We start from the raw sequence: 15,052 nt of genomic DNA on the forward strand, positions 1-15,052 counted from the left end.
TCTTAGCTCAGTGAGAGTGCTGCAGAGCCTAGACCAGCACTCAGTAGACAGGTGTTAATTCGATGAGGCACCCAGTGAAAAGGTCTCATCCCACTTATAACCAGAAGGTTACCTTAAGGATAGGCTACTGGGTGGGGCACAGTGCCTCACACCTGTAATCCCAGCACTTTGGAGGCTGAGGTTGGGGGATCACTTCAGCTCAGGAGCTCAGTCTGGGCAACATGGTGAAACCCTGTCTCTACATAAAGTACAAAAGTTAGCCAGGCATAGCGGTGTGCACCTGTCATCCCAGCTACTTGGAAGGCTGAGCCAGGAGGATTGCTTGAGCCTGGGAGGCAGAGGTTGCAGTGAGCCAAGATCATGCCACTGTACTTACTCCAGCCTGGGGGCGACAGAGCAAGACACTGTCTAAAAAAAGAAAGAAAGAAAAGAAAAAAAAGAAAAAAAATGCGACTGACCCGGTAAAACTCAGCTCGGGCACCACTGCATTCAGTAGGCTTCTTCTGTTCATACTTTGACCCCACCCTCTCTACATCCCTTAGTCACCGTACTCCCCACCAAACAGTTAACAGTTAGCACATAATAAATGCTCAGTAAGTGAGAATTGAATGAATGGAAGGAAGCATTTTCCCCTGAGAGGACACGTGGCCAAAAACTATAGATCTACTCTTAGAACTAAAATATGTATGTCAACCTGTTAGAGTGATCTAGTTTAGATGTTAAGCAGGTACATTCTCTTATTGGAATCAAAAGGAAAGAAGAAAATTGTAAAGGAAGATTCTTAACAATAATACCGACAATAATAACAGCTGGCAGTGTATGTTGTCTTATGCTTTTCAGTGCACTCTAATATTTAATCTTCCTAATCCTCTTATAAAATGTGTAATGCCGATCATAAGTCATTAATTTTGCAAATGAAGGAATTGTGATGTGGTTACAAACAGATTAGGGTCTCAGGAAGCCTAGAAAGCAGGTTGGCTGACTCCCCGAGGGGGCAGGTGAAGGGGTTTAGGTGTACCATTCCGGTCTCGACAGCTCGAAGTGTAGAAGGTTTCTTTCCGCAGGATGATCTCCTGTGCGATGATCCCATAGCTGTACACATCTCCTTTCTGAGAGACGTTGGCTTGGCGGAGGTGCTCTGGAGCTGTCCACAGGTCTGTAAATGCAGACATTGAGATGACAAAGTTGAGGGGGGTGAGTGGCTCATAGGCCTCCAACCTACTTTCGCTCTCTAATTCCCTACACCAACCACTCTAAATATGGGTGATGGCTTATGAGTGGCCTTGAATTGATATGATTCCAAGCTTTTGAAAAATTTTGGCAAATACCGGTGATCAAAGAGAGAACACACACCTTTTAGACTAACTATGAAATGTTAGGATTCGGGTGAGGTCATATGGCAGTATGTTATTTAAAACTGCTAGCATCACAGTCTTGAAAACTCTCAAGGTTTACCTGGAATGGGGTCTGATTGTGGTAAATGCTCAGTAAATATATGTTGAATGAATACAGTAGAACATGAGAGGTTGAAGAATTTAGTAGTTTATGGGACAATATGGAATGAACCTATGAAATCCTTTAAAATACAAATTTTGGCCCAGCGCGGTGGCTCATGCCTGTAATCCCAGCATTTTGGGAGGCTGAGGCAGGCAGATCACAAGGTCAGGAGATTGAGACCAGCGTGGCCAATATGGTGAAATCCCGTCTCTACTAAAAATACAAAAATTAACCAGGCGTGGTGGCGGGCGCCTGTAGTCCCAGCTACTCAGGAGACTGAGGCAGAAGAATAGCTTGAATCCGGGAGGCGGAGGTTGCAGTGAGCTGAGATTGCGCCACTGCACTCCAGCCTGGGTGACAGAGTGAGACTCCATCTCAAAAAAAAAAAAAAAATTATGTATACTAAATATATTTTATTTAAATATTAAAATTTATTATTTAATGTGTATATATACATATTTAAATATAAATTTACCAAAAGAAGATAAAGACAGTACACTAAGACAAAGAGACTATGACTGATATTTTCTAGGCATAACATACTGGCAGCCTCCATCTCAGCTAGGGCCCACAGTGGCGTTTTTGTTGGTTCCCGCAATATTCTTAAAAAAGTAATGCACGTAATTTACTCACAGTTTACTCCTGTCCCTGCTACTCCCTAGTGTCTACATCTAGTTCACTCACTTCACATGAGTGCAATGCTGTATTTAGCTCCCATAGATACTCAAGTTTTGAATCCTTATTACACACCTTATTTAGTAATAACAGGGGCATGCAATTAATTTTTCTTCAACATGCTTTGCAAATTTTTTAGAATCACCTAACTCCTTATAAACTTTCTTAGACTTGTCTTCACCAGTTTCAATGAAACATGTATAGATTCGTGTGGTTAAGTGCAGTAACATGTTTATGATGATGAGCATTTTCCTTTTTTGGTTCTCTGTCCAAATGTACATCACCTTTTCGAATTTATGTCTTGTGAATTTTTGTGACTTGTGATTCATGCACAGTTGATCGTAAAGGTTAGGGGTTGTAGAAAAGGTAAGTAAATCTACTCATGCTAAAATTTCAGGTAACCGATGCCATAGGTAGATAGGTATAAGTGAGTGCTGTTCAAGATGATAGGATTTGACTTGTAATTTATCTGATTTTTGTCATGTTGGGTTATCTGATGATGATTTGTACTACTATGTCATGAACCATGCTTGGCACACAGGTCTTGAATAAGAAATTACTGAATTGAGTTCAATATCATATTATACTTGACATGACGTGGATGTAGGGACAGAATTGCAATTTTTCTTTTATTAAGGAAAAACGAAAGGATCGCAAAGTTGAATTAGAAATATAATTTAGTGTTTGGATCTAGGTAGTATTTCTTTTTTTTTTTTAGAGACAGAGTTTCGCTCGTTTTGCTCAGGCTGGAGTGCAGTGGTGCGATCTCGGCTCACCGCAACCTCCACCTCCCGGGTTCAAACGATTCTCCTGCCTCAGCCTCCCGAGTAGCTGAGATTACAGGCATGTGCCATCACCCTGGCTAATTTTGTATTTTTAGTAGAGGCGGGGTTTCTCCATGTTGGTCAGGCTGGTCTTGAACTCCCGACCTCAGGTAATCCACCTGCCTCAGCCTCCCAAAGTGCTGGGATTACAGGCGTGAGCCACCATGTCCGGTTATCTAGGTAGTATTTCTTTTCTTTTTTTTTTTGAGACGGAGTCTCACTCTGTCACCCGGGCTGGAGTGCAATGGCCGGATCTCAGCTCACTGCAAGCTCCGCCTCCCGGGTTTACACCATTCTCCTGCCTCAGCCTCCCGAGTAGCTGGGACTACAGGCGCCCGCCACCACGCCGGCTAGTTTTTTGTATTTTTTTAGTAGAGACGGGGTTTCACCGTGTTAGCCAGGATGGTCTCGAACTCCTGACCTCGTGATCCGCCCGCCTCGGCCTCCCAAAGTGCTGGGATTACAGGCTTGAGCCACTGCACCTGGCCGATCTAGGTAGTATTTCAAGGCAACGTGAGTGCTAGATATCTGAGTCTGTTTAACTGTGAGTCATAGTAAATGTTCAACATGAAAAGCCCTTTATGCTTTACAAATCTGTTTTCTTTATGTTATCTTTTTTGACTCTCACCACAATCCTGAAAGAGGTAAGAATATATTTTACTGGTTAGAGTTTTTCCCTTAATATTTCTTATTGCCACAGATAAATGAATGATGTCTCAAATGGGAAGTCAGTCTTCTGGTTTGTACTCTACCTTCTTGGACAAATCGGAGTCTCAGTGCTGTCCTCCATAAAGGAAAAAGGTTACATTAGATGATGTCTAAGGCCTTTTCCTGCTCTAACCTTCTGTATTTTTTTCACCTAGTTCAAATCCTACAAGGCATTAAGTTATTCATGATTTCTCAGTGATATCAAGGGACACACGGATGAAGGAAATCCACAGAGGACATTTGTTTAACTCAGGAAATACTTGTTGACTGACAAGTGGGAAGTTCTGGAGAATGAGCCAGCTGTTGTCTCTTGTGGCTTTAAGTGCTTATCTTCTGATCAGTATTACAATTTCCTGACCATGCTACATGGGTTTGAAAAAAAAAAAAAAAAATCAGTTAGGAAACTAGTGAACACTTCATTCATTACAGACCTTTTTTTGGAGGTAAAATGGAATTGCAGCCAAAATCAGTGATCTTCACCACCATTCTACTGTCCACTACGCAGTTGGTAGATTTCAGACGACCATGGACTTCTGTCTTACTGGAGTGCAGATATGACATTCCCTGTAATTTTTCAGATGATAGAAAAACAGAAATGTGACACACTTCAGCTGCTTCATTATTTTAAAGAAAAAAGTGACATTTGGAAACCATTTCAGCAGACAGTCACACCATCAGGTTTTAATTTTAGTCCCACTATTTTTACTTTAACGTTACTGATACCCTAATATTTGCCTACACATTATATCTAGTTTCAAAGTCTGTTTAAATGACAGAGTAAAACGGAATTGTCTAAAATCTCTGCTTAAGTGGTTGTATATAATATGAGGCAAAGGGCTGATTTATTTTTTTTAAGTGTTTCTGCTTACCACTTATTTGGTCTGTGACCCTGAGTAGGTCTCTGGTCCTTTTTTACATGAATTTAAAATAAACATACAAATAATAGTGCCTTGCCTTTCCAAAGGGGCAGGGGTGCCAGGCTAGATTATTTCCTAAAGTGGAATTGGTTTCATCCTATTTTGAAACAATGTTTCATTCATTCTGTTTCAAAAGGGGAAGCCTGGCCCCTTGCAATGGCTCAGGCCTGTAATCCCAGCACTTTGGGAGGCCGAGCTACTCGGGAGGCTGAGGCAGGATAATCGCTTGAACTTGGGAGGCCGAGGTTGAAGTGAGCTGAGATCGCGCCACTGTACTCTAGCCTGGGGGACAGAGTGAGACTCCGCCTCAAAAAAGAAAAAAAGAGGAAGCCTGTTTTTGGCTGATGTGCTTCTCTCTGGTGGTTAGAGGGTGTCTCAGCTGAAGCTGGTTTTCAGCCTGGATCATAGGAGTGAAATGTGTGTGGCAAATAGATTTTCGTAACGCATTTTTCAAACTGATTCTGCACCCATATAACTTTCAGGTGGGTTAAGACTGTATCAAACAGCTCCTTCTCATAACCAACTTTTCTTCATTCTTGAACGAGGCTCTGGTTACTCATGTCCACTTCTGTTTTCCTATCACGTCTGAAAATATACATGTCCACGTTTATTATTGATTCCTGCAAGATGGTTTCCTGTACTTAATATTTTCTCTTATAAAGTTGAGGATTCAGTTGTCTTTTTTATTTTTTAAATGGAGTCTCACTCCGTCACCCAGGCTGGAGTGCAATGGCTCCATCTTGGCTCCATCTCCTGGGTTCAAGCAATTCTCCTGCCTCAGCCTCCTAAAGTGCTGGGATTACAGGCTTGAGCCACTGCGCCCAGCCCAGTTGTCTTTCTTGTAGTTTTAAATGATTTCGATTTCTGGAAAATCTATGAAACTGCGTGCCCCACACCCAGACTACAAAGAATATAATAACATAATAATAACTGATGTATATTGAACATTTCCTTGTACCAAGTCTTGTTATAAGCACGTGCATTATTTCACAAAATCCTCACAACCTAAAATCCTACAACCCTATGACATAGCTATTATTATCATTTTACAGATGAAGAAACCAATGCACAGAAGGTTGAATAACTTGTTAGATCTGTTTTCTTATATTTAATTTTCATATTTTCTGTGTATGTGTTTCTCTTACCTTAGCAATGTCATACAAGACAGAGATCTTAAACTCCCAATCCATGAATGTGCCATCAGGGTAGGAAATTGTGTCATTTAAAACTTCCTGAATAGGAAAAAAAGAAGAAAAGTTGTTGCAAGAAAGGATATTATGGAGAGACTATTATGAAACAAATAATGAACTTCAAATTATGAGACCTTAGGATCAGGAACAAATTGGAATTCCACTGTCTGGGTTTTCATGAACCTATTTTTGTTTTCTTTTCTGCATAAGAAGCATGGGGTGGTTTTTGCCACCTGGATATGAGCAGGAGGTACCCATAGCACCCCAAATTTCAGTTCTCCCATCATACAGGTGTAGAGGAATAAGCAGCAGGCCGGGAGACTGCTTAACAGGTGACTGCCCTGCGTGTTCTGTCTCATCTAAATTGGACCCATGTTTTAAAACAGGCAATTGCTATAAGAAAATTCCCTCATTAAGCTTGTGTTTTTACTCACATAATCAGTTATATAAATTGGCTTAATTGCTCTTTTTTTTTTTTTTTTTTTTTTTTTTTAGAGTTTACTAAGTCCTCTGTCAATAAGAGAGATCTTGGATTTTTTTGTGAATTGTATGACCTGGGATTTTTAAAAAATTTTTTCTTTTTTGTTTGTTTTTGAGACAGAATCTTGCTCTGTGGCTCAGGCTGGTGTGCGGTGGCACAATTTCAGCTCATTGCAACCTCTGCCTCCAGGGTTCAAGCGATTCTTCTGCCTTAGCCTCCTGAGTAGCTGAGATTACAGGTGCATGCCACTATGCCCAGCTAATTTTTGTATTTTTAGTAGAGACGGGGTTTCACTACATTGGCCAGGCTGATCTCGAACTCCTGGCCTCAAGCAGTCTGCCCGCCTCAGCCTCCCAAAGTGCTGGGATTACAGGCGCAAGCCACCGCGCCCCACCTGTACCTGGAATTTTCAAGTCACTATTTTAATATGATGATGATTCTACAAAGTTGCAGGATTTTAATTAAGCTAATACGTAACTGTTTTTCACAGTAGAACTCTAAACAGGACTCTAACTGATAGCAATAGTTTCTTATTTTAGGAAAAAGCCCAATTTGATTTTTAATTTTAACTCAGGCACCATACCAAGAATTTCCAAGGAGGGGTCTGAAGTCCTTAAGCATTTCAGGTAAGGCTGGTTGGGCTGTGGGTACCAGGCCAAGGATGGAGGGGAGTTATGGGCAGACCGTCTCTTTTCTATGCCTTCCCTCCCTTTAGCTCACCATTCACCCATCCTACCCTGTTCTCATCTGCCAAATTGTAAAAAGCGTATTATTCTGTTTTGATGATAAAAGGAATACATGTTTACTATACAAAATGTGAAAAAACTTATACAATATAAAAAGGAAGAACATAAAATTATGGCTAATTGCACCATCTAATTTATTCTCATTTTGGTATTTTCTTCTAGTTTTCTTTAATGTAGATATGGAAAGTATATGTAATAAATATTATAAAAGTGGGATTGTAATGTATATGCAGATTTATATGTTTTTTCTGAGCAATTTTAATAGGTGACCTGCATATTTGTTTTTTAAAATTATTGAGTGTTATCTCTAGTGTTAGTGCTGGGATTATAAGGGACCTGTTAAAGTGTGCACAGTCTGGTGAAGGAAACTGACATTCATAAAACAATCAGACCAATAAACATAAAATTATCACTGGGATAAGTGTGATGAAAAATTGCCTAAAATCTGGGAATTAGACCCCTAAAATCTGGGGTTTGTTATAAAGATTAAATATGGCTTCCTTCAGGAAATGGCTGTTGAGCTGAGATCAAATGAAGTAGGGAGCCAAGAGTTTTGGGAAGAGGGAACAGCAAGGGAAAAGAACCTTTTGTGGAAGAGAGAATGAAAAGGTCCTATTATCTCAGCACCCATTTTTAAAATTACCCTTCTTTAGTTATATTTGTCATATACTTAATGGTATTCCTGGCCCATATGTTTTTCTTCCATAAATCATTTGCTTGTTCATGAACTGTCACTACACTGCCTTGATTATAAGAACTTTCTAGCAAGTGGCCTCTTCATTCTGTTTTTCAAAACTGTTTTGGTTATTATTGCTCGTATATATGTGTGTGTGTATATATATGTATTTCTGATGATCTCTGTTAATTAAGAAAAGTTTTTGCCTTCGATTGCAAGTTCGTTGTTTTCAGAAGAATTTATACATTTTCAATGTGAATTTGTCGGTATAGGGTGTCGGTAACTGGCTCTCTGTTAGCAACAGCCCTGATTTATAATATGCTTGCTGAGTACGATGTGAAATATTTCCACCCTGAATGATTTCAGCTTCCAAAACTTTAACACTGACTGGCAAATTCTTGAATAACTTAACAGTCAGCTCTGAGCTAGTACCAGCCAGTTCCAGCACATCATTGATTCCTATCTAAGAACTTGACTAAGTTCTGTTAAGATTTATTTAATGTCTTAGAAAACTTTCAGTGTTCTTAACTGATTCTTTGCATTTCACGTTCAGTATTTTCAAATAAATATTTTTGTTAAAAATATTAAGGAGGATTTTTTTGAGTTGTATATTCTGACCAATTATATGATATACACATTATATATGTAAATTATTTTCTATATACTTATTTTGTTTCTGGTCATCATATAAATTTCTTATAATTTTTAGTATTTGAGGCTTTTGCATTTTCTAGGTAACAATCATATCTTTATATTTATTTATTTATTTGAGATGAAGACTTGCACTATTGCCCAGGCTGAAGTGCAATGGTGGGATCTCGGCTCATTGCAACCTCCACCTCCTGGGTTCAAGCAATTCTCCTACCTCAACCTTCCAAGTAGTTGGGATTACAGGTGGCCACCATCATGCCCCACTAATTTTTTATATTTTTAATGGAGACGAGGTTTCACTGTGTTGGCCAGGCTAGTCTCGAACTCCTGACCTCGTGTCCCGCCCCCCCTCCCGCCTCTGACTCCTAAAGTGCTGGGATTACAGGCATGAGCCACCACACCTGGCCTCATCTTTAAATTAAAAAAAAAAAAATCTATTGCCTTTGTGAAAGTTGTCAAAATCAGAATGGAGTCACAAATGCTGAAAAAATCCTGAGACATACAGTCAGAAAAGGCCATGAAAAACAGAGTTGTCGTGCTTGTGTACTTCATAACAAAAACTATCACAAAAGACTCTACAGAAACCTCAACCTTCCACAAAGGCCATCGCAACCTCACACACAAAAAATACTTATACAAGGACATCTGCTCAACAACTGCCTGTCCAACCTCTGACTGATATCATCCTTGCTACTGATCTTTGTAACACAACAATTATGTAATCCTCTTTGTTTTTTTCCCCCCTTAAAATCCTTTGTTTTCCTTTATCTCTCTGAATATGCACATAATTTATGATGGCATATGTATTCCCATTACAGTGTTCTTTTCCAAATAAATATATTTGTTTTAGAGAGCCACTCTCTGTTTGTTATTTATCTTGACACCTTCCAATAACTGTATATCTTATTTCTGTTTCATGCATTAGTGCTTTGGTTAGAACTTTCAGAAGTTAACTAATAGTAGTAAAGGGTGTGGCTAGGGAGTCTTTGCATTAATAGAGATGAAGTCAGTTGTTATTTTATGATAGACAGTCTTTGCAATGTTAAGGAAGTACTGTTTTATTTCTAACTCTACAGGAGTTGTTATTATGGGGGAGCCTAGGAATATTTCTGAAATGAGGTCTGGGAATTCTGTAGCACATCACCATTTAATTGTTGTTTTCCTTGTTGAGAACAGGTTGCAAATATTAAACCTGGTATCCTCTTCCCTGAGCTATGGTTTCACAGCTTCATTTCAGGCAGGTCTTACTCTAATGTCATCTTGCCAGAGAAGTCTTCCATGGCTATCTTATCTTAAGTAGCATAACTCAGGTATGTTTGAAAGGGGGTTATTATAAATAACAGAAGAGCTTTTCTCACCCTCACCACCCAGTAACAACAGGGGTTTTAGGAACCAAGAATGAAGACAAAATATATTTCTTACTATATCACAATATTACATTAATAGCCATAGAAGAAATGATAGTTCCCATAGAGAAAATACCAAAGTCAGCTTAATTCGTCTAATGTTGAAGTTCAGTAAAAGTAATTCTCATTATCTATATAAAAACTATTTTCAAGTTAAACAAAAACATGAACATACTCTAAATTCATTTAACATTGAACAAAGTTAGCATGAGATTGAAACTAAAATCTGACCAAAGGCTAACTATGGTTGTGAATACAGAGGAAAAAACATAATAAAATAAAAGAAATGCTAAGCCAGTTGTATATACAAAAGCATAACACAAACAATTGGATATGGTTAATTCTATGAATGGAACAATATTATTATAATGTACCAAATCAAAAAGTCATAGGAGAAAAACCACATGAGTGTTTTAATGGATGATGAAAGTGATCATTTTAATTGATACTGATCAAATAAATACACATTTCTAGGAATAACAATAACTATTTCAGGTCTTTCAAAATTAGAAATAATTTTCACATAAGGTCTAGACCATACTCTAATTTAATTTCAATGAGACAGAAATTTTAGAATACCAATTAATAGAGCCTGGTCAAAGGATTTCACAGTTATTGCCTGAAACTGATTCAGAATTGGTCCAATTAAATTTTTTTTTTTGAAACAGATTTCATGATTATATCGCTTCTGAAAGTTTCCCTTTTTAAAGATTATAATTTAATAGTCATGAAGTATTCTTTTACAATTAAAACATCTTTTCATTGCTTTTTTATTCTCGATTTTGTGTATTTGCATGTTTGTTTTAAAAATAATATCTAGAAGTGAAAGTCTTGTGTGTTTTAATAATTTTGTTTTTTAAGTTGCAAGCACATTTTAAAATCCTATCCTATTTTATTTGATTTATAATGATTGATATTTAATAGCTTCCTTTCCTTATGTTATAGTTATTCTTCTAAATTTTGCATTGGATACTTAAATTGTTGTTATTGTTATTATTTATTTTATTATTATTATTTTTGAAATGGAGTCTCACTCTGTTGCCAGCCTGGAGTGCGGTGGCACGATCTCGGCTCACTGCAACCTCTGACTCCCTGGTTCAAGCGATTCTTCTGCCTCAGCCTCCTAAGTAGCTGTGATTACAGGCATGCACCACCACGCCAAGCTAATTTTTGTATTTTTAGTAGAGATGGGGTTTCACCATGTTGGCCAAGATGGTCTCAATCTCCTGACCTCATGATCCACCCGCCTCGGCCTCCCAAAGTGCGGGGATTACAGGTGTGAGCCACGGTGCCCAGCCTTGTTTATTATTTTTAAAGAACTTCTACCTTAGCACCATTTTCCTCTTTAATCTTAATTCTCCTGGCCAGCCGCCTGCTCCAGATTTCTCCACCACATTCCATTACACTAGTCCCTCATGGGCTTGCTTTCCCTTCTGCTATACAGCAAATGAATTCTCAAAGTGCTAAATATAGTTAATGGCTTAATGTGTCACTTTTTCCTTATACCACTGTTACATTTCATAGGGATTAATCCAGAGAAAGAGCCCTCAGATGTCAGAATAACAAGCATGAAAGAATTTTTAAAAGAGATAGTAACATTTAGGGCTACGATTTTTTCTTGGAGGGTAGATTTGCGTTTATACTGGATAGTGTGAAAGCTAATATTCTTGCTTTTTTTCTTAGTTTCTCTGTTGGCTTTGGACTTGCTCAGTCCAAATACCTGACCTCATCTGCCAACTCCTGGATGATCCTTAGTCCAAGAGTGGAGTAATAATTTGGACAGCAGCAGAACCAAGAATGATAACCAAGTCTTCTACTGCTTATTTGGTGCTATCATAATGATTATCCATTTCTCTTTTAATACAAAAGCAAGTATTCATGTAAAATAAAATGTATTTGGAGGTAATCACTCATTTTTCCACTTCCATTCTCTGTTTACTCCCCTCCCTAAATCTATTATCTTTTTCCTGAATTTTTTTGGCTTGTTTATAAAAACATAATAAGACTGATTGAAAAAATCTCAGAAAAAGTCTGGAAAGCTTGTGACCCTACCAACTTTCCATGATCACTCTTTAATATCATTTTAGTCGATAAATATTTTTATTTAAAGTCCTGCTGAATATTTTTGTATGATTAGAAAATTGGAAATGACCCTGGTTTCTTACCCGGAGGGATCCTCTCTCACAGTATTCTATCACCCCGAAGATCATGGTATCAAGTTTCACGGTGCCGTAGAACTTGGTCAGGTTGTAATAGTCAATCTGAAGCAACTAGAAGAACATGTTTGTTTACAAAGCAAATTAGGCAGAACAGGGTGTCAAAGTAAAAATTAATATGCCAATAAAATGTGTTTTCTTTCAGATCTTTGAGAAGATGTGTTGCTGTTAACAAATTGAATGTCAGTATCCATTGCTTATCACACAGTATATTAATCTCATTCAATAACATTTCCTTTGTCAGTAAGAGGCCTTGAGTACAAACTTTACTTTCAAATAGTATCAGGTCCACTTTCTAGGAAAGACTAGTAGATTTCCAGAATTTTTTACGCCATCAACCTCACTTTCCAATATCTCTTGGTCGAATTTTCAACAAGAAATATAGTCACCATTTCTTGGCCTGAGGGCTTCTCTGTCAGCCTCTTACTCCACCAGCAACCTCAGTGATTAGAAGAAATGGAGTGAAGTTATTTTTCAAGGGTTTGAAGTAAGGGCTACATACCTTGTTCAATTCTATCTTCTGTTTTTCAGTGAAATTACCATCATTGTGCTTGAAATCTTTGAGAATCACTCGCTGCAAAAATCAATGAAATTTAGGAGAAACTGTTGTGGTGTAACTTGTTACGTGCATATTATAACAGTTTGTTTGTGTGTCTCACCAGACTGTAAACTTTTGAGAGCAGTGACAGTATTTGATTGATTTTTTTTTTTTTAAAGACAGAGCCTTGCTCTGTTGCCTAGGTTGGAGTGCAGTGGTGCAATCTCGGCTCACTTCAACCTCCGCCTCCCGGGTTCAAGCAATTCTCATGCCTCAGCCTCCCCAGTAGCTGGGACTACAGACATGCACCACCATGCCCCCAGCTAATTTTTGTATTTTCAGGAGAAATGGGGTTTCGCCATGTTGGCCAGGCTGGTCTCGAACTCCTGGCCTCAAATGATCCACCCGCCTCAGCTTCCCAAAGTCCTGGGATTAGAGACATGAGCCATTGTGCCGGGCCTTGATTGATGTTTGTATCCCTGGTGCCTAGTACCTGGGATATGGTAAGTTCAGTCTTGAATGTTTCTTTAAGAATGACTAAATGGAAGGAAGGCAGGCAGAAGGGAGGGTGGGAAGAAGGAAGGATGGAAATAAGATGCAAAGCTCTCATATGAGATTGCTGTATTTCTCAGCAATGAGCCAAAATATAATACTAGGGTTGCCCTGGACTACTCTGGATATCTTTTATATTTCATTTTTCTTCCTACACTCCACCCTTCCCCAGCATTCTATTTGTCTTCCATTTTCCCCAGGATTGTGAGTTTTGTAACCCTTGAAGCAGGGCCCTGGCCATCCCTGTGAAGCTCTAAGAACAGCCCCTGGGAATAGACTGGGCACTCCCATCATTGTGATACTGACATCAGGGGCCGGAGCAACGAGGGGTCAGAAGGCCCAGAGCACACCCCAGTGGAGGGTTCAGAGAAGTGGGAGAGGTCACCTTTTTGTCGTATTTGCACTGTCGTAGTCTCTGGATTGTATCTCGTCTTTTGTCATCATCGATCTGGCACAAGAAAAGGCTAATTATTCCAGAAACTCCATATCTCATCCTACTCACTGCCTGTCAAAGGCTGAGAGGCTCTTCCAGGTGGGATGCATCTGTTTCCTCAATAGCATGCTGGGCAGGCAGGCTTCCAGAAAAACTGCTATAATTGACTTGTTCCCTCTCACTAATTGAACTCCAGCAACATGTTTCCAGGTATCTGCTGCTCTCATGCTTAGCTACAGGTTTCCTCCCTTCCTCTTGTGGCCCTACTTCAACCAGGGATTTCCTTTGCTCCCTTCTCCCCAACCCCGTTTTCATGGGAATTGTTACCTGTAGCTACAGGTAGATGCTCTTCGGGAAGGATGCTGTGCATCTGAGTTGCACGCTCATGCCTAAAGGCCCAAGTAGCAATGCAAATGAGAAAACTGGGCCAGGTGTCTAAGGGAAGCAGTCCTGTCAGCTCTGGGTTCAGCCTGAAGTTGCTAAATCATCTTATTCGTCAAAAGAAGCTGGTAATAAGAATTCTTATATGCTATCTCGTGACATTTGTATGTTGGCGATTAATTTTTAAAATGTTAAATATTGAACAAAACACATGCACACACACAGGCACTCACAACTACAGGCCAGATATAGTTCTTGGCCTTCCAGCTAATGACTTCTGGTCCAAAGACAGAGAAAAGGTTGGGAACAATTGCATCTTTCAATGTGATTCTCATAAAAACCTGAGATGTGTTACTATCTTTGCTAAAATGAACCTTACAAGGCTATTTTGAAATGCAAGTGAAACGACTCTCTCAAGATCCAAGCATGATGCCTGCCACATTGCAGACTGACAAATGTCCAGTTACTGTCATTCATTTTCTTCTCATTTAACAAATTAAGTATAGACTAAATACTAATGGGCTAAACAACATTAAATGTCACATAAAAAGAAAATGGCAGAACCTAGGCTTGTCTTCTTGCCTAAGGCTCTTTTTTTTATTTCAGACCTTGATGATATCATTTAAACTATTTGGACCTCAGTTCCTTACTGCACAATTCCAACTGACAGAAACAGTTAGGGGTTAAATGAGACAAGGTTTGTGAAATTCTCTTGCTAGCTAAAAGACTTCTCTTTTTACCCTCAAATGAATGATCATCTTGATTATTTTTTTCTGTGTCACTCTATCCCTTTGACTTTCCTGATTTCTTTTGTCTGGAATCTTTGGTCTGATATTCTGACCCTTTCTGTTCTAGCAGTGGGATGTTAGACTCTCTATTATCGCATCTCTTAGTCTTACTTCCTTATTTCTGCATTCATTGAGGATCCAAACTTGCACCGCTACCTGTCTGGTTGTATGGTATTTTCCACCCTTGCTGACTTTGGGTGGCCTTGAGTTTTCTCCATGTCTCCCTGACTCACAGCACCTGATGAGCTCTCTGTACAGCCAGTCTCTGATCCGCCTGCTTCCCAGCCTGTCTAAAACTCAGAGCAACAATGATCACACGATCAAAATAATTTTGATCTTCCCTCCTTTGAGTTTACTGTCCCAAAGACTTATT

At 39.1% G+C, this 15,052-nt stretch overlaps 1 protein-coding gene across 1 annotated transcript in view; it reads right to left on the bottom strand.

Annotated features, from left to right (window-relative positions):
* GUCY2C (guanylate cyclase 2C) overlaps positions 1 to 15,052 on the bottom strand; it is an 83,845-nt gene that overhangs the window by 26,057 nt on the left and 42,736 nt on the right. The window contains exons 13-18 of the mRNA XM_023226143.1: positions 13,463 to 13,525; positions 12,490 to 12,561; positions 11,937 to 12,041; positions 5,767 to 5,853; positions 4,136 to 4,268; positions 1,019 to 1,156 (exon numbers count right to left, since the gene is read on the bottom strand). Coding sequence (XP_023081911.1) covers positions 1,019 to 1,156; positions 4,136 to 4,268; positions 5,767 to 5,853; positions 11,937 to 12,041; positions 12,490 to 12,561; positions 13,463 to 13,525 — 598 coding nt within the window. The remainder of the gene's footprint in view (positions 1 to 1,018; positions 1,157 to 4,135; positions 4,269 to 5,766; positions 5,854 to 11,936; positions 12,042 to 12,489; positions 12,562 to 13,462; positions 13,526 to 15,052) is intronic.

This window comes from Piliocolobus tephrosceles, chromosome 10, assembly GCF_002776525.5.
Source record: "Piliocolobus tephrosceles isolate RC106 chromosome 10, ASM277652v3, whole genome shotgun sequence".
Lineage (NCBI taxonomy): Eukaryota > Metazoa > Chordata > Mammalia > Primates > Cercopithecidae > Piliocolobus > Piliocolobus tephrosceles.